General features: G+C 43.9%; 1 protein-coding gene across 1 annotated transcript in view; it reads left to right on the top strand.

Moving 5' to 3' along the window:
- ETV6 (ETS variant transcription factor 6) overlaps nt 1-23,012 on the top strand; it is a 235,021-nt gene that overhangs the window by 178,506 nt on the left and 33,503 nt on the right. Inside the window, exons 3-4 of the mRNA XM_044915454.1 lie at nt 8,837-9,001; nt 21,476-21,610. Coding sequence (XP_044771389.1) covers nt 8,837-9,001; nt 21,476-21,610 — 300 coding nt within the window. The remainder of the gene's footprint in view (nt 1-8,836; nt 9,002-21,475; nt 21,611-23,012) is intronic.

Genomic DNA, 23,012 nt, shown 5'->3' with positions numbered 1-23,012 from the left:
CAGGTGCACCTAACAATTAGTAGTTTTATCTCCCAGAAGGTAGAAGAAATGATGAGGGGCACTACGAATTTGGCCCCGGGTCTGGCAAATAAGGAAGAATCGGTTAGCAGAGTAGAATGATGGGAACTTCTGGTGAGAATGAAAACATCATCTTAGAATTGGAAAAGAGAAATGCAAGACATGATCAGGTGTGCTTTCAGACATTTAGAGGAGAAGTACCTGTGGTCTCACAATCCACAGTGCTCTCACACAAGGCAGAAGAATCAGGGTGCTTTTGAAAGTGAACTTCTGGGGCGCCTGGGTGGCTCAGTCAGCTAAGTGTCTGGCTCTTGATTTTGGCTCAGGTCGTGACCTCAGGGTTGTGAGATTGAGCCTCCATTGGGCTCCACGCTCAGCAGGGAGTCTGCTCGAGATTCTCTCTCTCAAGTAAATAAATAAATCTTAAAAAAAAAAAGAAAAAGAAAATGAACTTCTGACATGAGCTTCACAGGGCACTTACTGGGACAAGAGGGGAGGAAGGCAGCGGAAGAAGCTGATGAGGCTGTATTGGAGACATTCTCTGGGGAGCTCAAATTTTAAAATAGTTTTTTTTTTTTAAAGTAATGCAGGCTTAATATAAAGAATTGGGAAATAAAAAATGAAAAGGAGACAGTAAGCATCACCTATAATTCTACAGAGTGACAGTTGGCCATTAATATTTTTATGTTTCCTGGGCGCCTGGGTGGCTCAGTTGGTTAAGCGACTGCCTTCAGCTCAGGTCATGATCCCAGGGTCCTGGGATCGAGTCCCACATCGGGCTCCCTGCTCTGCGGGGAGCCTGCTTCTCCCTCTCCCACTCCCCCTGCTTGTGTTCCCTCTCTCACTGTGTCTCTCTCTGTCAAATAAATAAATAAAATCTTAAAAAAAAATATTTTTATGTTTCCTGGTGATATTTTTCTATGCATTGTTTGAGATTATCACATATACACACACATGCTATTTGGTGTTCTTCCGTATGAGTAGATACTCTTTATAAATATTCTGTGATTGGCTGCATAATTTTCTGTCAGAGATGTTGTCCACGTTTGCTTAACTAGTCCTTATTGATGTTCCCAGCTTCCTGCTAGTAAAAATAACACTGCAGTGAACATCTTTGTGCATGAGCGATTTCTCTATATCCTAATTTTTTAAGGTAGATTCTCAGAAGTTAACATTTTTAGGGCTCTTAAATTACCACCAAGTTGTTTGCCAGAAAGATCATGCCAGTTTATCTTCCCGCTCTTTTGTGTGTACCAGCCTAATAAACTCAAATTTTAAAAAGATGTATATAGTAGACGGATGAAAAACTTACTGAAAAGGAAAACGCACAAGAGCCATGTTTAGACCTAGAAGGCTAAAACTAAGTGAGCTGAAAATTCACCATGGAAGCTGCTTAAGAAAACAATGAGTCTTGTGGGTGGTTTAAGAATAAGGACAGTATCAGGGCACCTGGGTGGCTCAGTCGGTTAAGCATCCAACTCTTGGTTTCAGCTCAGGTCGTGATCTCAGGGTCCTGGACACTGCACTCAGCAGGGAGCCTACTTGAGATTCTCTCTCCCTCTGTCCTTCCCCTCCATTCTCTCTCGCTCTCTCTCAAATAAATAAATAAATCTTAAAAAAAAGAAGAAAGGAAGGAGCACAGTATCAGCACACTGATTGGGGCAGATGGAGTGACATTGACAAGTGGCAAAGAGAAAACGAAATTGTTCAACTTCTCTCTTTCTTCTCTCTTCCATCAAGGAAGATGATTGTCAGACTGAAACGAGTATTGCAAACGCTGACATAAGGGAATTAAAGCCCAAGATGGGAGAATTGATGTAAAAGTGAATCTGAGTTGTTCTAAATAAATTCAAAGCTCTTGGCCCAGACAGATGACATAGGAGAATGCAGAACTTACAAGGCTGAGCTCACTGCAGGCCACTACGGTGATCCCTGAGGGTTGCAAGAAATGGAAGAGGTACTGAAAGAAAGAATCTGAACCACTGTTCACCTGATCATTCAGAATCGGAAAGGAGAAGAGAGTGTAGGCAAAGACTAAAAACAGCTAGCAGGATCTGACTTCCAGATGAAATTCAGCACAGATTTTGAAACATACATGTTGTGAGCACTTAGGAAAAAGTTGTCCCTTCAGAGCCAAGCACCCGCTCCTTCTCTTCTCCCTCTAGCCTCTTCAGCCTCTTCAGTAAGGCTGTAGTTACATATTTATAGACATGAAGAAAGCATTTCATTGAATTTTAGATGGTATCTTTTCGGCGGAGCTTGAAAAATGTAATCCAACGACCAGAGTATGTGCATGGGTTGATCATTGAACACTTGTGCCCAAAAGGAGCCAATAACTTGATCCGTGTCCATCTGCAAGGAGGTGGCTGGTAGGTCACTGGAGTGCTACCATCCCAGCCCTCACCTCATCAGCATTTTGTCAGGAACCTGTTGAGGTGAAGGATGATTATCAAAGCTGCAGATCACATGAAGCTGTGAAGTATGGTTTTTACTAGAAATAGAACCAAATCTGGAGAGACTGCAGCACGCTGGAATGATGGTAAAAAGTAACAAGATGAAATCTAATATTGATTAACATATATTCGTACGGTTGGGTTCCAAACACCAGCTATGTATGTGCCGGGAAGGGCAAATAAAAAAGACGACAGTAGTATGAGTAGCTAATATTTATTAGATGCTTGCTGTATTCCACATACCGTCTTATGTGTTTTATATTATCATCATTTGTATAATCTTACTCTGTACTAGCTTTATGGCCTCTTCACATTTGATAAGCACATCGTCCGTGATTCACTGGTACTTACTCATGGGTTGAAAATTGTCCCCATTTTTCGGTTTAGGCAAGTGAGATACAGAGAGGTTGAGTAACTTGTCTGAGGTCACACAGCTGGGAAATAGTGTGCTGGTGCTCAGTGCCTGCCCGTGTATCCACCGTGGAAATTCACACAACCCCTGAAACTGTTCTCTGGCTCTTTTTTAAATCAGGACTTTAATTTGATGTCCTGCCAAAAACACCAGATAAGCTTAGACAGAGAGGTAGGTGGTTAATAACATGGACTTTGGGCCAAGCCAGCTGGCTTGTCCGTTTCCTGGCTGTGTGACTTTGGCCGAGTCAGTTCAGTTCCCTGTGCTGCAGGTTTTCTCCTTTGTAAGTCGGGATAGTGATTGTTTCTATCCGTACAGTATTGCTGTAGGGATTCAATGAGTTCTGTACAGAGAGCATTGGGAACAGTGCCTGGCACACCGTAAGCTCTTGTAAGGATTTGCTGTTATTATGAGGTACTTGAGAAGCAGGATGGCAGCATTTGAAGAGTTGGGACTGTGGAGCCAGACCATCTGGGTTTGAATCCTCTAGCGCCACCATGGCTGGTTACGTGTGCCGCATTTTTTGCTCATCTATAAAATGAGAATGAGAATCTCCATAGAAAATATTCAGTCTAAGTGCCCAACAATTGTCAGCTACTATTATCAGTAGAATTCTATTGTCCAGAGGAAGAAGGGTTCTGGTCCTGCTCCCAGTACTATGTTTAGGGATGGGAGCTAAATCTGCTGTCTGGAAGAGGTGGGCGGGTCGGTGAGGGTCTAAAAACTGCAGCAGAGAAGTTATGTTTGGACCAATTTAGGATATTTAATCTGAAGGCAAGATGACTAAGCAAGGAAGTGATAACTTTCCTCATTCATGTCAAGGGTTACAGAAATTGTTCTGTGTCACTGAATCAAGTTATGACACAGCATGAGAGGCTTGAAACAGGGAATCTGGGCCAGCTTCATCGTGGTTCAGCCTCTTAACTTTTCGCGGCTTCAGTTTCCTAATGAGTAAAGGTGGGTGGGAGTTGAGCTAGATCATCTCTGGGGTGTCTTCTTCTCTTTTACAGTGCTATCCTATCAGCCACAGAATCTGCCTCAAAATCCCGTTTACACAGAGAGTTTGGGACAAAGGGTGTTTTTGATGAATGTATACTATAGCAAAAGAGCTTGAACTGAGTAACGTTCAAACCAGTGCCATCACCTCATGACTCCGAGCCCCCCGTTTCCTCTGTTAAACTGAAATGAGAACATGACGGATTTCATGGAGCTTCTGTGAGAATCACGTGAGGTCATACATGTGAAAGCACCTAGTCAAAATGTCATGTTTATTATTGCCTTAGCCGGTTTATAACTTTTCCAAGAATCAGAATAGAAGAAAACACTCTTAAGCACCGCAGTCTACTTAAAATAACTTAATCTGTTTTCTGAGACTCAGAAGATCATTCAGGAAGTTACAAAATCTCAGGGTCATCGTCGTCAGCAGGGAATAGTTCGGTAGAAAAAAGGTCCTGGCTGTTTGTATCCTTTGGTTTTTCAGATTCAGATGAAATGGGAGGGTGTTGACTGTTGACCCAGAAAGGAACAGAGATCACGTACTCTAAGCCCCTCATTTTACAGAGGAAGCCACAGAGAGAAATTGCCCCAAATCAGCTGTTAACTAACGGGAGCTTTGGGGGTTAAGTCCAGGTTCCTGACTCCTAGAGCAGTTTCCATCCTTAGTCGGAACACAGCTCGGAAAGCTTGAAATCAGGCTAAGAATGTGCTGATGAAAGTGGCTGCCCCTTTGACCATGAAATCGAAGAACTATATTAGAAGGAAATTTAGGGCCTGGGTGTGTCATTGAAGGGTATGACACCATGAACTTCACTTGACCCACTTGGAAAAAAAAAAAACCGCAGTAGAATTCTTAGGAATTCTGTTAATCACAGCAGTTCATTTCTTCTGTACAAAGTTCTTCTCAAATATGCTCTGAAATGAATTGACGTTAAAAATGCAGGTCTTAGTATGGCTCTCATGGGCTTACGATGTGCACGGGGAGTAGTGTAACAGAGGTGCAGAAAAAGGGTCTCTTCCTTTTACTAATGATTAGTAACATCTGTATTATTCAGCTTTGTTGAGTTAAAGTCGCAAGAGATAACCGTAAAGGCGGTTCTATGTGATACGTTCTCCCTCATCTTGTCTGTGTGGCTTCTGTTAGCATTAGCCTTAGCAGCTGTGAGCCAGGGCAAGTCTCAAGACCAGTGCCTATGAGCAGTGAGTAGCCAGTGAGGGCGATGCTGTATTCCTGGATGTGTTCAAAGCAGAGTGCCACCTACACCTCCCTCTTCTTCCCATTTATAAATCTACTTCTCCAGGGATATACAGACTTTTTTGCTCTATTTTTAGTCTGTTGATAACCTGAGGAAGCCTCCAAGGATCAAAGTCTGGGATGGGGAGGATTGAGTTCACTCAGTCTTTTCTGAATCCCTAATAGATGCTGCCAATCAATCTGAATTCTGATTCGGGGTGGGAAATGCGTGCGTAAACACAGCGTGAGGGATAAGAGCACGGACTCTGAAACTAGACTGCCTAGGTTCGACTCTCAGCCCCTCTTGTTACCATGGCCATATGACCTTGGGCAAATCCCTTCGATGCACTGAGCCCGAGTTCCCTGATCTCATGGGGTTGCTGTGAGCATGAGTTAAATGAACTTTATAAAGCGCTTACAAGAGTGCTAGATGATAGATGTGCTTAATAAATGACTATTAAGCAAATTAAATGGTCCTAATTAGACAGAGTTGCCTCTGGGTCCAGGGCTCTATTCCGTTTAGACGCTGTAACTCCCAGGCCTTAGGGCTGTTCGGTTTGAGGAAAGGGGGCTTCTTTTTCCTCAGTCTTCGAGTGAGTCAAAGAGGAAGCAGCACTAGGACTTGACTTTGAACACCGTAGTTTATCAAGCCCCTTTCCAGAAGCTCGGGCAATGTGTTTACCTTTTCTTTATGCTAAGGGAAGAGTAGTGACTCTGGTCAGTGTCCTGGGTGGCCTCGAGCAGGTAGCTTAGTCTGTTGGGGTCACTTTGGTAAACCTGCTAGGATTACCATGGTATTCCCTGGACTGACGGTGACTCGATGGGCCCCTTTTGCACACAGCCCAGAGCACTCAAGTCGGTTCCCCAGGAGGGGGTTTCCGCGGTGGCTCTGCTTGGCTTCAGGGACTGGGCTGTGGGAGACATTAATGGGAAGTGAAAAGAGAAACTGTCACCCTTCACCAGCAGGGCTGTTTGAAGTGTGTGACTCTTCTTGTATTTAGGGAAAAGATTACTCATGAGTATTTTCTTCCATAGAATATAAAGAACCTCAGATTACTACTTGTGTCCCCCACCCCCTTCTCACCCGCCTCCCTCCGGTTCAGTGAATCCTCTGCAGACACTTCAGCATTTTACTCTCATTTCCCCTCCTGAGTGGGATTCGGTTCTGTATTCGCTCTGGCACTCACACTTCCAATAAGCTACCCCATCGTTTTTCCTGTTTCCAATGGAGCATCTTCTGCCCTGTGGCCCACCTACCACCAGGCCCTTTCCTAGGCCAGGCTGCACTGGAACCTCATACTCGGCCCCAGGATCTGGTTATACCCATGCTGTTTGCGTGAAGGAGAGGAAGGGGAAAGTTCCTAGTATCAAATCACTAATCGCTGTGCTGTTCCTGTTCAGAGGTGACACCCCTGACAATAGCAAGTAAACGCTAAGGTTTCTTACAGGTTCAAAGGTTGAGATCTTGCAGAGCCATCCTCACGCCACCCCCTTTTCATTGTGATTGAGATACGTGTTTTCAGGGTCATTGGAAAGAGTAGGGGCACCTTCTGTATCCAAGGACCGTTTGAAATGGGCATTACTTCTTGGCATAGTTAAGAGTCAGAAATAAAACCTTGAACTCTGGCTGTGTTTTAGTCTCAAGATCATAGAGCAGTAGCATACTGCACATTCTTATTTTATGATGCCACTTTTTTTTCCATGTAAAGTTATTAAACGTACAAAACAAGAAAAAGAACTCCTAAATGCCCATCTCTGATTAGGCCAGTGCCCATAGTTCTTTCTTGGTGCCCTACATGATAGCCTACTTTATTTATTTATTTTTTTTTTAAAAAGATTATTTATTTATTTATTTATTTGACAGAGAGAGACACAGCGAGAGAGGGAACACAAGCAGGGGGAGTGGGAGAGGGAGAAGCAGGCTCCCCGCAGAGCAGGGAGCCCGATGCGGGACTCGATCCCAGGACCCTGGGATCATGACCTGAGCTGAAGGCAGTCGCTTAACCAACTGAGCCACCCAGGCGCCCGATAGCCTACTTTAGAAAGGACTTCCCCAGAGCTAAGGGAAGCCAGCTACCATTCTTCAAAACTAGACTTTGCAAAGGAGCCACCTGGAAGACAGAGCCAATAGTCATGCCCAGAAGCCCTGGACCTTCTCCAAGGGATCTGAGCTGTTCGTTCCCTGGTCCACTAGGGAGGAAAAGCAGCCCATCCAAGTAGACCAGACAGTTCTTTGTGATACTCAAGGTTGAAAAGGTGACTCTTTCCAGGATCAAGCTGAAAGGCACTTTTACAGCATACTCAAGTCTCCTTAGCAAGTTTAAGTCACTCACTGGAGAGACTGAAGCTCCTCTTAGCAAACCCTGATTCCATTGTACTTGAACTATTAATTCATGCAATACAGTTTTAGAGAATGAAGCTCTGTCGAGCATCTAGCTTCTTCCAACCTATCCATTCTCATTTTGGTCTCAGGACTGCTTTCAGTTCTTAAGAATTATTGAAGACCCCAAAGAGCTTCACTCATACGGATTATATCTATCTATATTTACCATATTGGAAATTAAAACTGAGAATTAAAAAAAATGCTTACTGAAAAATAGTAAGCTAAGCTTATATTATTAGCATAAGTATATATTTATGAATACATCTCAAAACAAAAAAAATTAGTGAGAAAAATGGCATTGTGTTACATTTTTGTAAGTCTCTTTTGCAAATCTATAGAAGATGACTGGATTCTCATATCCACTGCAATATCACATGTCATATAGCTTCTAGAAAATTCCACTATATATTCATGAACAAACGAGAGTGAAAAAAGGTCAATAACCTCTTAATATTGTTATGAAAAGAGTTTTGACTTTATAGACACCCTGAAAAGGTCTTGGGAACCTGAGGGGTCCCCAGATCACACTTTGAGAACCCCTGTTCTAAACCACCTGAATGATATATCAAAGATTTCCCATAACAGCAGAATGAAATAAAAATACAGACTCACAGTCAGGCATCCAGAAAGGTCCAGCCTGAGCTACCCTCTTAACCTAAGCTGCAGCCCTCCCTTTGGCCCACTTCTGGTCCTACTCAGAGTCCAAGTACCACCCCCGCCAGGAAGTTCTAACATCAGAAAAGCAGAATAAAAAGGCAAAAGACCTTTTATCCTTACTTTACCTTCTCATTCCCAGAGGCTAGCCTGATAGTTTCCCAGAGGCTGAGTGAATTGTTCTTCCTGGAAGAAGTTTCAGGGAACACTTCATTATTTGGCAGCTCTCGAAGGTCAAGCCCAGCTCTGGAACATTCTCACTTCAAAAGGACAGTGGGTGACAGCTCAGTTGTGATTCTAAGGTCCCCTCCAAAGCACATTGACATCTGTCATGACCGTGTCAGGCCACCGAAGAGCCTCAGCTTTAGGGCATACCTGAGATCAAGACAGTCTCAGGAGCTGGACAAGGAAGGACAGGGCACCAAGACCTAGGGTCCATTAAGGACATAAAAAAGGATTTGTCTTCTCATTTTGCCTCTAAAAAAATAGTTCATTGGACCATAATTTGGCACTTACAAATCTTGAGCTTTAACTTGGGATTCAGAGTTGAACATAAGGGCTCTTCAGACGTGAAGACTCAATTTTATTAACCATTCAGAAAGCTTTTCCCTTTATTCCAACTGTCTAACTGACAAGGCCTTTTTTTCTTCTCTCTCTCTCTTTCTGCCTTGCTCTCTCTCCAACAGGCTTGCAGCCAATTTACTGGAGCAGGGATGACGTAGCCCAGTGGCTCAAGTGGGCTGAAAATGAGTTTTCTTTAAGGCCAATTGACAGCAACACGTTTGAAATGAATGGCAAAGCTCTCCTGCTGCTGACCAAAGAGGACTTTCGCTATCGATCTCCTCATTCAGGTGAGAGTCTGGACCCCTGGCACGTGCTCAGCTGGGACAATCTGTTAGCCATTGGTTGGTCTTTGCCACCCCTCGTCATGCCCAGGAACTCCCCACAGTAGGCCACCAGGAGCACAAAGACAATGACCTAAGCTTAAGAGAGGAAAGATCCTGCTGACATAAGTCAGTTTGAGGGGAAAGGAGGAAGAGTTTCCAGATCAAGGGGAGACTTTGAAGGTTGGGAGAGGGAACCCACTTAGGACCTACAGACACTGGAGCTTAAGGGATCTCGTTGTGGCCACCAAATCAAGAAGAAAATGCATTCCAGCCCTTTCACCCTGCCTTGCTCCTGATTCTGAAACATTTGAAAGAGATGCTTAGGAGTGAGTATAGGTGGTGAACTGCTCAGTGAAAACCAAAGACAGAAGAGGAAGGGGCATGAGCCCTGCTAAGGTAGACGGAGTGGGAGGAAGAAACATGAGGGAACAGGAGGTAAGGATGGGAAGAAGCTACGGCAAGCTTAGAAATAAACTCAAAGGGCTTCGGGTGACACCCTTTGCGGTACTGAGCTATGTGAAGTGTTGCATCTTGTAGCTTATAGAAAGCCTGAAAAGTGCAGGTGGAAGACTTCTCAGGTTCATCTAACTAGGCAGTTTTGTCAAAATAAGGGCTCCCAAGACTCCATGGGAAGCTTCGATTCAGTAAAGAGCTTTTGTACCTGCAGAGTGTATTGCTGACCTAGGTAAGATACTTTCTCATTTCATTTCTTAAACATTATGGATATTTAGAAGATAGCTATTTGGGAGCTCCATATGTGAAAGGGGACCTTTGGTCTGGGGTTTATGCCTCTTGAGGGGCTAGTTAGTCAAGTACCAACAGACCCTCCTTCTCTCAAGTCTCACTGTGGCCAATTTTGATGTAACTTGTCCAGCAGAGACTCTCTTTGTCTTGACAAAGGGCAAAGATCCTGCGTAAGGTCTTGGCTTAGTTCCAACGACGTTCAACCCTTATTTACTCCTGGAGGCCTGCCAGAAGTTAATAAACTAACCGTCATGAGGAAACATCACCATCACAGGGGATGAAATAAGGTTATAGAACAGTATCTCCCCCGCTTTTCCCAATTGCAGCAGACCGTTTATATGAGGAAATGATAAAAGGAAGTTTCCCCCAGAAGTAGAGATGTTATTGAAACTTGGAAGTTTATTATCTCTGAAAAACAGATCATTTTTAAGGTTCTACAAAGGAATAGAGCCAGACATACCTGAAACATTTTGTCTCAAATCATTGATTCTTTCTGTTGTCTCAGAATACAAAAACTAGAGTAGCCATATATGTAAATAAAACTAACCTAAAAGGAAACTACATAGTTCCTTTTAATTTAATGCAAAAATGCTTACCTTGTCTGTTCTTGTGAAAACACAAAGGTATACTCAAAGGGGCAAAGTCACCTCTCTGGAGGAAAGGAACTCTTAACTCTTTAGCGTGTTCCAGAAAAACCATTCATGTAAGGCAAACAAGGGAAGACACAGTCATGCGTTTTGATGCGATTTGACTTAGCCCTCAGCCTGGCTTTCCTCCATGAGTCTGTAAGTTCCCCCTTCGTCTCATCTCAGGTACTCCTTTTCGTTGCTGATTTATTTTTCCCCCTAGTCACCTCTGTCCACTTTACTTAGAAACCAGAGATTCTCTCTGCTCAAAGCTGGAAGCAAAGATGGGCAACAGCCTCCCAGTAGGCCCTTGCCATTTTCTCAGGTCTCTGCTAGAGTGGGCCATGTGGTAGATGTACAGGATCCCGCAGTCCAGTTAGAGAGAGGGGATGGCATTGAACCTAAAGGCAAAAGGAAGCTGGAGAGGGGAGAGGACAGGGTAGGATGGGGTTTATGAAAGAAGGAATAGAGTTGATTTGGAGCATGAAGGATGGATGGAACTGAGGAGGTGGGGGGAGAAGAACATTCCAGGTCACTGGAGCAGCATTAGCTTAGTGTATTTGGATGATGGTGAGATAGCCCATCTGATGAAGGGAAGAGGCAGGAGGTGAGAGGCCAGATGAAGTCAGTGCGCTAGGCTGGTCATGAGGTGCTTAGACCCCAGTTAAGGAGCAGTAGAAATTCATTCGGTGAGTATTCGCTGAGCAACTCCATGCTCGAGGTACAGAAGTATGGGCTAAGGAGGTTCAGGGAGAGCAGAGGCGATTTCTGCCCGGCTTGTCAAACAAAAGCTCCAGGGTATGGTCATGGAGCCAGACTTTGAAAGCTTGGAAAGGCAACTAAGGGGTAGGTAAGGAAAGATGTTAAAGAGGAACTGTAGGTCAGTTGGTATGGAGACGGAGTTCAGAGATAAGGCCATGCAAATTCGATCCTCTGTTTGAAGCACTGTCCATCGTCACTCATCGCCCCTGCCTGACATGTCTGATTGCCATTTCATATTTGAAGTTCCGCTGACCTTTTCCAGGAAAGCTTTCCCCGATTGCCATCCTGCTTCCCTGACTACCCCCTGCCGCCTTCCTCTCCTCTACCTCTTCCCTCCTCAGCCTGGGCTAGGTGCCGTTCCTCTTTTATCACAGAGCATACCCTAATTCTGGCATAATTCACACACACACCCACCCCATGTTATATGTGATTGCTTTCTGTTCTGCATCCCTCTTCTAGAGCAGGAAGTTCATCTGGGCAAGGGGCTGTGTCTTGTTAAGCTGACTGGTCTCCAGCATTTAGCACAGTGCATGGCATCCAGTTGGCGCTCAACAAATCTTAACTGAATTATGACCCAACACGTGAGTCCCTTAAAGCCCAAGTTGGGCAGTTTGGATTTTGTTTTGCAGATAGTGGGAAACCACTGACAGGTTTTGATCAGGAGAATAATAGAATTGGAGCTCTCCCTTTGGAGCAGACCTTGGCCATCAGTGCATAGGGTGGACTCAGAGGGTCCCTAAAAACAGGAGACCTACTTAGAATGTTCTTGCTACAGTCCTCATTGGAGACATTGAAATCCAGAACGAGATCAATGAGAGTAAAATAATAAGACTTCAGGCCCAGAATGGTGAGCTAAGATGAGGAACTCATGTGTGGGAAGGGCTAAGACTCATTTTGGCCAAGCAATGCCAAAGCATCCAAAAAGACAGGTCCTGTTCTGCAGTTGGAATTCTGAGACCAGAGCCAGGCCAGAGCGGGGAATAGTAGATGGGAGCATTATCCCCATTATGTTGAGTTGGGAATAAAGAGAAATGTATCCTGTAGGTGATTTAATTAAGGCATCGACCAGAAAGCCATGGACAGAATTTCAAGGTGATACCTGCCAGTAGGGGCTGCAAGAAAACTTAACCACAGAACAGAGGGATGATGTCAGAGCGTTTGGAAACAGAGCTAAGAAAGAGTTAAGACATTCTCATGACGTGGCCACATAGCAGGGTAATGAAGGCATGCTTTACCTGCTGGCATTCTTCTTAAGAAGGTAGAGATAAGGTATAGATAGAAAATCTTTTTTAGCTCTCAAATGTCACATTTGCCACTGTTTCTTCTGACATGGGCTTTCTGGGTTAGCATTTGATGTAGTAGATGTCCTGAGGCCTGGGTTCTCTATGTGGCTCCTCCAGAGGTCACAATACTTCATTGGCCCCTATTTTCCTCCTCCATAAAATGGGCTTCTACTCTTAACAGTTCAGCCCAACTTCAAGCATGAAACAGTGTTCAGCTTCTATTCAGTAGCACAACCTCCTGTCCCATAGGCAATGAATAAATACTTTGATCCCCTTCAACCTCTATGCCTTGTAAAACTTACACTTCACCCAGTTTTTTTCTGTATTTCTTTGAGTCTTTTTTGCTGCCTAAGATGAATCAGCAGCAGCTTCTCACTAGTCATGGGGCTGCTGGAATAAAACAAAAGTATCTGGTTGCCCCGTCACCGTGAATGGATGTTTATAGCTTCCTCCCAGCCTTGTTTCCTGCCCGGCCTGACCCAGAATTAAGCTCTCTGTATATGGAAATAACATTCTGCTCAACACAACTCATTTCAAATGTAGAGAGGAGGGACCAGGACCCAGTGAATTATAATTACCTGAAATGTTAATATGTCTTAGGTCCAAATATGGTAGCCTCTCTGAACTCCACATTCTTTGGCCAATTTGACAAACTACACTTATCTCGTCCATTTCCAGGACAAGACTTCTCCATTTTCAACTCTATAATAAAGCAGGGAACATGCAGACTGTGCTTTAAGTAATTATATTATCTCCAAACTGAAGTTTTTAAGGCTGAAGATAAATGGGATATTTTCTTTGGAATATCCTCCCAGTTAGAAGATACAAGATGGTGAACTTATAACATTTGCAAAGCTAAAGAATAAATGGAAGGGAACTGTAACTTTATGAAATTTTACCTGTACAGGATAATTTTACCTACTCTTTGAGCTACTAGACAGTTACTACCTTAAATGGCCTGTGATGATTTAAATTCAAAGGGATATTTGATTATTTGACCACTCTGAGACTTGAGAAAACACATGAATAAGAAGGAACAGACAAGTTAGCATTGATATTAACTCTTATTTAGAGTTATCCATTATAAGACATCAAGGTGGAATGGATTTATGTATGCATTTTTTATAAGAACAACAACAAAAACCACAAGTTATCTTCAATTTAATTCATGTTAGACTCTCTATTGATGCCAAGAAATGGAAAATAAGCCTATTTTCAAAGTTCCTTCAGTTCAATTCAGCAAAAAACGTATGATGGGTTTACTAAGTGAATCAGTCATTTAACATACCAGAATGTGATTATTTCTTCCCTCCCCAATGCACCAGAATCTTTGTTTTTGGAAATATGCCTTGCTTGTGACCTTCAAATATGGTAAAATTCCCTTTCAAGGTTAAGTGAAAAACACTGATCTTTATCTTCATAAAGTTCCTCCTTGGACCAGCTTGCTTAATTCATTTCTATTAAGCAATGGTAGGTGCATTTGCTGGGTTGAATGGCTGGGTCAACTGGCTGTTTTAGAATCAAGGCGCAGAATCTGAGGGGATGGGTCACAGAGGGGGATTATTGTCCTGAAGTGTGGGAGTTGCAGCAGGCATGATCCTTGATTGAGACACCCAGAGTTGGCTCTTTCTTCTCCTGTCTGTGAACGGAGCAAAAAAAAAAAAAGTGTAAACACATCAGAGAAATGCTTAGATAGGTCAATTACAGAAAAGTCATTTAATTTTTTCTTAGCACTTCGCTTTTCCCATTTGTGAAACGGTGGTGATGACCAATCCCTCTGCCATACGGAGTGATACTATAACGTGTAAAACATACAACACTTCCTTTAATAAAGTGCATACTTATTTTACAATATTCGTATTTTCTCACAAGCTTGTTTTTTTGTTTCTCTGTAATGTCTCTTTATGTTCTGCATCCAGCTAAAGGCAGTTGTCTTAAGGTATCTCTTTCCTAACCGATTTATTCTTGTCTTTTTTTTTTTTTTAAGATTTTATTTATTTATTTGAGACAGACAGAGATAGCGACAGAGATAGCGTGAGAGAGCATGAGCAGGGAGGAGAGGGAGAAGCAGGCTCCCCGCCGAGCAGGTAGCCCGATGCAGGGCTCGATCCCAGGACCCTGGGATCATGACCTGAGCCGAAGGCAGACGCTTAACCGACTGAGCCACCCAGGCGCCCCGATTTATTCTTGTCTTAAAGACAATATTCAGATTTTCCCACAACCAGCTCCCTTTCTCTCAGGATCTCTGTGTCTCAGACATAGATATCAAGCTAAATCCCAAATACTTGTTCCTAAGTAAAAGACTAGCTTATGTTTATGGTTACAGAGGCACTCTGTATTTAACAAAAAGGCCTGTCATTTAATCAGCCTGCAAAAATGGATTGAATGGAATTTTCAGAAAATAAGGTCGAACAGAGATGGAAAACCAAGCAGTCCCCCAATGGGAGGGGGCTGTAATGGCCACCAGTGGGACCTCCCTGGGCCAGTGCCTGCCTTAGCATTCTCACTACTGAATTTAACTGAATGACCCGAGGCCTTGGACTTCAGCCTGAACATCTACCACGGGCAGAAAGGACCCAGCAGAGAGAATTTGATGACAAATCTGAAACGTATCTCTCCCACCCTTGCACTGTTTTTTTTTTTTTTTACGAATTGGTCAAAAGGAAACTAAAATCTCTGAATAAAAACAGAAGAGCGAGAGAAAGAAAAGAGGACAGTTTGCAAATTTAAGAATGTGTTACTTCAGATCATCTTCACATGAGGATATGCACATAGTAAATCATCACCTGAAAAATACAAATTTTAAGGATGTTAAATAAAAATCTGCTTTCAACCTACTGAACTCAAGGAGTTAAACGTTGTGAAACCCCAGGGGAGGGGCTCTGGGTAGCCTTGTAGATGACACCATGCATGGGTCCCAGCCTTCTGCAGAACAGGGAATGGATAAGAACTTTAAAAGTGATCAGACTCTTTCACTGATAATAACATTTGAAGAAAATATCCCAAGGACACAGTCCAATGGCAGCAGGGAAAAAATGCCCTTAGCAATCCTATTTATAATTATAAAAACTGGAAATGCCCAAGCCACCCACAGTATGGGACTTGCTAAACAAAGTTGGAGCATGTAAATGTAAAGGAATATGCTGTGGCTTTACAGCTATTCATCGAGCCACTTATTATTTCTTGAGTAGATTACACAGGGCCTTGCAGGTCATGTTCAGGACCCTAAAGGTTATTATAAAAACAGGTAGAAGCCATTCAGCATTTTAAGCAGAGATTGGCATGACAAAGTGCAAAGGTGAAGAGTGGATGTGGGCAGTTGGCTTGGCTGGCATTCAGGAACAGTGGTGGTGACCTGAACTAAGATGGGATCAGCAGGGAGAAGGGGATGACGCCAGGAGTATTTAGAAGGCAGAGTCTGAAAGTCTTGGTGACTGGTTAGATTTTGGACGAGAGACAGAGAAGAGTTAATTAAGCATGACTCCTGGGTTTCTGGCCTGAACAACTGGGCATTCACTGTGCTAGGAAACACCATGTGGGTTGTAAAGAGTTTTACGTTCAACACATTAAATGTGTGGTGTCTGTATGTCATGCAAAAGGGAAGTATCTAGGAGATAACTGAAGGTTCTGGAGTTGAGAAGAAATGCCTGGCTGGAGTAGATTTAGCATCAATGGGCTGATGGAGGCCATGGGAGTAGGTGAGATTACCAGGGAGAAAGACTAGTGGGAGCCTGGGGAGCCTTACTGTTGCAAGGTTGGAGGAGGTGGAAAGAAAATCAGGAGGGGTAGGAACATCCCAAGCCGTGGACTGTTCTAGGAGGAGGCAGATAGTGAGCGCTACTGATGAATATTGCTGAAAGGCAGAATCCCCAAGTACCGACCATTGCCCTCTGGTTTGACCACGAGGAGGCACGCAGTAGAAGGGGTGGGAAGTGGCAAGAACAGAGTTGGACAGCTCCTTGGCCAAGCTCGGCCATGCTGGGACCAGAGAACCAGGAGCAGTACCTGGAGGGGAAGATGGGGACAAGGGGTGTGTGTCTGTGCAGAAAACAGGAAAAACCGGACAGTGCTTAAATGCTAAAGGGAAGAATCGCATAGAAAGAGGTTGAAGATACAACTGTGAACTAGGGGAGTGAGAGAGCCTGAGCTAGAAGCGTCTATGTGAAATGATGTCAACCGGGAAAACACATACTCAATACATATGAATGTGACTTCATGAAACTTGTAGAGGCGCTTTAAATACAAAAGTGTTGAAGCAAAGCAAATGGTTTCCAGATTTTTGGAGACACGTCTGTGAATAATCATCAAATCACAAGGGGTGCCATCTATTGAGCCCACATTATCGCAGACATGGGGCTGGTGCTTGTTCATATCATCTCACTTGATCTTCCTATCAGCCCTGCCAAGTCTGTGGCATTATTCTCGTTTGAGACAAAAGAATGTTTCTCTAAGCCTGGACTTAAGCCTCACAGAGAAAGAGTATTTGCCTGAGGGCATGCAGCTGACAAATAGAGGACCCAGGGGACCTGGGACCTCTTGCCCCAGAGCCTGGGCTCTTCCCTCAAAAGGAAAGAAACCTTAACCCCCCAAACAGCATCTGTCTATTCTCAGTCTTCAGACACGAGGAACATTGATAAGGCAACTTGCGGCAGGTTTGTTCACTCTCTTTACTATCCGTTGGAAACAAATTACAAATAAAATAATAGAATTTCGTATTCTCTGAGTGGATGCCTGGCTTTTCACATCAAGATCACCACTACAGAATTACATGTGTGTTTAGTCTGTGGGTTTCTGTGTTGTACGCGTGTGTGTGCATCCGTGTGTGTGTGTCCATGCGTGCGCGCACCCACTCGGGGATATCTAGGTTTTATGGGGCCTGAAGCTTATAATTTGGGGGACACATATGGCTTTAGGGCTCCTGCCAGGAGCCTCTGCAGGTGAAAGCCCTGCAACTCACGAGCTTCACAGCAGCATCACCTCTGTACATACATGTGTATGTGTGAACCATGTATATAAGCATGAAGATGTATAGAGAAACCAACAATAGCTCTTGTCCCTTAAACAGGAGCCTTGGTTCCATTGCTTAGTACAATAGAAGCGCCTTTTACAGTTAGCACTAGGTATTGCTTTTCTGGGAAGACAGAGAAGATTTATCATGAATCAAATGGGCCAAGAATTTTGTGACAAGTGCCTTTTGAATTCAAGCCAGTGGTCATTAGCTAAGTTAGATATACAGTGCTATGGCTCGTGCTCTTTATTTTCAGCAGGCAAATAAATATAACTTATTTTCGACTCTCGTTTTTTATTCCAGAGATCTTTTTGTTAATGGTACTTTTTAGATGTGATCTTCTGTGTATATACGAACATTTTTAAGGTGTAACAGGAGAACAGGCTGGGTGTTGGAGAGTACAGGAGGCAGTAGAGATGGGAGAGGATGGCGGTGGGGGAGGGGGGTCTTTATTTATTTAGAAAACTGTTGTAGACAAGACACATGTTCTCTGTTCCAGAGCCAAAACTAGGAACTGAGGTACATGAGTTTGCAGGGGAGGCCAAGTTCCAACTCAACAGAAGAACTTTCTATCAACTAGAGCTGTCCAAAAATGGTTTGCTTATGTTTGTGGCCGGCTGCCCATCCTTGGAAGTACTCAGCCAAATCTACTTCTTGGCAGGGGAAGGGGAGGCAGGGGACTTCTACTGAACACAAGTTTGAGTCGCTCTAAGTAACCTCTAGAATCCTAAGATTCCAAGCTGTTATTGGGCATACACTGTTACTGCCCAACCACGTGTACCCAGGCTATGCACCAGAAGTTGGTTTCTCCCCCATAGTCCTGATGCATTTGTGGTAAGCCAGCCACATTCCCCAACTGAGTGCCTGGTTGCTGAGGAAACATGTCTGTGAATGGACTGATCCATCTATGGCCATCCTCTACAGTCTTCAAATTCAATTTTTTCCTGGCTTGGAATGTGGGACCTTTGGCCCATGCTCACACCCATTAACCAGCCATCCCAGGTGGCACTTATGAATGTGATCTCACTAGTTCTCATCACGGGCTAATGGTTTAGGTAAGGAACTGGCACAGTTCCACTTGATTCACCCCTCTCCTGCTTTCTCTCGCACAGAGACAGGAACTTTCTCTGCCTGGCTCCCTTTGCCAGCTTTGGGATGAGAGACAGAAGAGAGCCAGTACAGAAGGCTGGGAGAGTCTGGGGTGGAGGGCCTGTCAGCCCGTCTGTGGGCCTGCCCAGCAGGCCCAGGGGAGGGGAGGGGCTCAGCAGGAGGGATCCAGAGAAGCCAAGATGGGTGAATGGCCTCAATTAACCTTTGCCCTTTCTGCAGGGGGAACATAACAATGACCATGACCCACACACTCGTTGTTCTCCGTGAGGGACTGCCTTAAGGGTCTACAGGTCTGTCCTACACCACTGTAATAATATCAGTAAGAACCGTGATGGTGGCAGGGGTAGCTGTGGTCACAAAAACAATTCATGTTTGCTGAGTTCTTGCTGTTTGCCGAGCCCCCGTGATGAGCTCATTACAGGGATTACGTCATCCCGTCCTTACACGAATTCTGAGGTAGATGCTGTTAACATGGCCATTTTGTAGACCAAGGAACTGAGGCCTAGAGAGGGTAAAGGACATGCCTAAGACCCTGATCTGACTCCAGAGCCTGGACTCTTCCCCGTTCTGCTTTGTTGCCTCGCTTTCTGTTTGTACATAGAGAAATGGAAACACAAAAAAAGAAGTGACCTGCCAGGTCTTAAATCAGCACACGGCAGAGCTTCTGGAGCCCCAAGAGCAACCTCTGATGAGAGGTCAGCGGGTAACATGCACGGCACACACTCCTACTCCAGGTGCTTTGTCACATTCCCCTCATTGAACTTTTGCAGCAGACTTGGAAGGTAGATGTCATTTGCGTTTCACAGGGAAGTTCAGGGACTTGTTCAAGGTCACCAGGTGCAGAAGGGCTGGGCGGCCTGCATCTGCAAGTCTGTGCCTTCCCTGCCACATCAGCCTGCCTCTCTGAGCGAACAAAGTTGAACACCCTCACAGGCACTAAATTTGTATTTCCTGGCCTCCTCTTCCAAAATGGATACACTAATTACTGGCCATTTTTTTTAGTAATACTAATCATCAGGAACACATTTTTCAGTGTTGCGTTTTCTCTTTCCGCGTACTACCGAAATAAAGCATTGCTCAAACCCACAGGATAAAACCCAGCGGGTGTGAGGCCATGGAAATTAAGAAAAGTTCAGGAAGACATTACACTACACCAAAAGAAACAAAGTGTTGATTAGGGACTTATTTTTGTAAGCGATTAAAATATGAATCATTAAAATAGGACTGTATTTCAGGCTCTGTACCCTCCTCTCATCAGAGACGACATTACCATGACTACTAGGTTCAGATTAGATGTGCTCCAAGCCTTCCCAGCTCAAAAAACGCACGCGTGTGTGCCATAGTTCTACCTTCCACAGAACATTCTTCCAAGTCTGGTGCAGAAACCCTCTGCGTCCTCTCGCCCATGTCATTAGCAGGAAATGCCTAAATGACATGCTGGCCGTCAGCTCTTTAAAGTCTTTTTCTTTATTGAATCCTAATAGTAAATAGTGTCACTAAGTAATATTAATAACCACCCAAACTCAAAGGTAGAGGAAGGAATAAAGTCAAAGCAAAGACACAAAGGCACCACAGGAATCACTTAGAACAGAATACCCTCGAACTTTATTTGGTACAAATGGTTTGCAGAAAGAAAGAAATTAATATGGAGCGTTTCTCAGGTTCAGACAGAATTTAAAAGAAAAAAAAATGTAGCAGTAGCCCAAAATATGCAGTTAAATTAAGTTGTTAATTAAAGTATCTGTTAAAAATAGCTAAAATTAGAGACAAAAGCCCATTGTTTGGCACAATTGTTGACTGCATATCTGTATATGGAAGGGCGTAGGGGGACAGTCAGAAAGGCTGTGGTATATTAAAGATTAATCACCCACCCCTAAGGGGTTTTGAGCACCCACCTGCATTTTTGAACTTGGATCTAAGCCGAAGGGTTAGATATGACCATATGACCATAAGACCATGACAGGTTTTGGGGGGCTTTTTTGTGCTTTTGGTTTTTTGGGTGGGTTTTTTTTTGTTTTTTTTTGTTTTTGCTAATTACTCAGTGGACACTTTAAATACCAGATATATCAGAACAGAGGGCCCTAGCTCAGACGAGCCCCCACCATCCTCCGCAAGGGGCTGACATCTAGAGATGATTTTCTAGAGACTGTAGAGCCTTGGAGCAATGCCTGTGTGTATTTTTAAAGGAGGTAAGCATCCCAGAACATGCCATTCTTTATAGAGTATCTTCAATAGTCAGCACCTCTGACTGGACTTGTGCATTTTTTTCATCCTCATTCTCTTCTTGCCTGGGATTAGAGTGGGTTCAAAAGGCAATTTTTTTCCGTTGGAAGATCTCTATGAAGAATGTATGAATTGCCAGTGGAACATTAAAAATTTTCATACTTAATGACTTCATAATCCTTCTTTGGTTAATCTGAAATGCAAGCAAAGAGTGATGTGAAAAGAATATTTTTCACAAGAATAATAGCGATAAATTGGAGTCATTGAAACGTCCAGTAAAGTCTGGTGCATCCGCGTGATGGGCTGTCATTTTGCAGCTAGTGGAGCAGTTCAATAACGTGAAGGGAAAAAGAGAGGTATGAAACTAGTACAAGCCTGATTCTAACTATAAAACCATAGGTGGTAGGAATAGGACTTCTTTCTCTTAGTGATAGGATTATAGGTGATTTTTGTTTTCTTTCTGGTTTTCGGCGCTTTTTAAACTATTTTCGTATATTACTTGCACAATTTAAAAAGTCCAGTGAAAAAACAAGCACATGGCTCCAACCCTCTGCGTTTCCCCCGCGTGCTCCATGGGGGTAGGTGGCATGTGGACCTGGCTCGCCATCCTGTCTTTAGTTCTGTGCCAACAATAGAGTCGAATATTCCCATTGCTCTAGTTCTCTTTCCTTTTTCTTTCCAGGTGATGTGCTCTATGAACTCCTTCAGCATATTCTGAAGCAGAGAAAACCTCGGATTCTTTTTTCACCGTTCTTCCATCCTGGAAACTCTATACACACACAGCCAGAAGTCATCCTGCATCAGAACCATGAAGAAGGTACCAGAGGAGGCTTTTCTTTCCTTGCGTGAGGTTTAGACAATCCAAGAGGTGTCATTGTTTATTTGATAAGTTGTTCTTATTCACATGATTCGTTTGTCATTGAACAAACATGTATTGAGTGCTTGCTTTATAGAAGACACTGAGGGAAATGCCAAGATGAATGAGATATACTCTTGGTTCTCTGCAGTCTGATAGAGAAATGAGGTACATGGATGAGTATCAAAACATAGCTGTTAAGAGTCAGTGGGGTGGAAATTACATCTAGGCACAAGCATCAGGGTCAGCCTCATGAAGCAGGTGGTTCTGGAGGCTTCCTTGATGGTCCAGCAGAATTCTGGTAAGCAAGGATGAAGTGGGGAACCCTCCAGGCAGAGAGAATAGGTAGGATGGAGTGAGTCCCTGGAGCAAGAGAGCCATCAGATGACTTGGGTTATAAGGCTTATCGTTTTTCCCCCCTCAACCTTTTGTGCTGCATAATGTCAAACAATAGAGATTTCTCCCAAATAGAGAGAATAAAGTAAGCAAACCCCCGTGAGCCGTCACCCCATTTCAACAACAATCAACATTTTGCTTTTGCAGAGCTAGTCCAAGGCACTCATACTGGGCCCAGAATGGAGAGGGCTTTGATGAAGGAGAGTAATGGGGGTCTTTGAAAATTTGTGAGTAGAGGGTAATAAAAGCTGGGGGAACAAGACGGACTCAAACCCTGTGAACTCTGGTGGACCAGGGGTTCCTCCTTCGTGCACTGAAGGCGGCTTCTTGCAGTGTACTCAACGTAAGTGTCTACCTCAGATGTACCTGCTAAGCCCCCCGGGCTGCTCTTCTCTGGTAAGTCCCAGCAGTTCTAAAATCATTGGTAGGAAACAGAAACAAAAGACCAGAATTGAACTGTGGCGCTGGACATCATTCCAAAGCAGGTGTTTGGGTGCAGACCTAGGTTATTAAAGTCTTAACTTGATGCGTGATTTCGTTGAACAGCGATGCATCGTGCCTCTGAGGAGCGTGATGTCCATGTGTGCGCGCATCGGTTAGACAACAGACACGGGGGCACAAAGTAATGCTTTTCAACTTGCCATTTTTCTTAGGACTGGATTACTCGGGGCCTCCAATCCCGCTTCCTTGGGATATTTCCTTAAATTGATTGAGCCTTCTCAAGAGCAGGGCTCGTGTTTTGTTTTGTTGTTGGTAAATTAAAAAATGAGAAGTTATTTGTTTTCTTAATTAACACTTCACAAAAGAGAGCCTGACTCCAGGCGACTGCCATCCCTTCCTCGCGCCAAGTGTCTCACAGCAGGCCCCCTTGCTTTCGTGATGGGGAATAAACGAGCGGCTCTTGCCTGCTCCCTGCCTGTTTCTCTCATCCTTTCTTCCCCCAGCTTTACCCTTGCTTAATTTAGCA

This window comes from Neomonachus schauinslandi, chromosome 5, assembly GCF_002201575.2.
Source record: "Neomonachus schauinslandi chromosome 5, ASM220157v2, whole genome shotgun sequence".
Lineage (NCBI taxonomy): Eukaryota > Metazoa > Chordata > Mammalia > Carnivora > Phocidae > Neomonachus > Neomonachus schauinslandi.
This window is presented reverse-complemented; position numbering and strand designations above follow the sequence as displayed.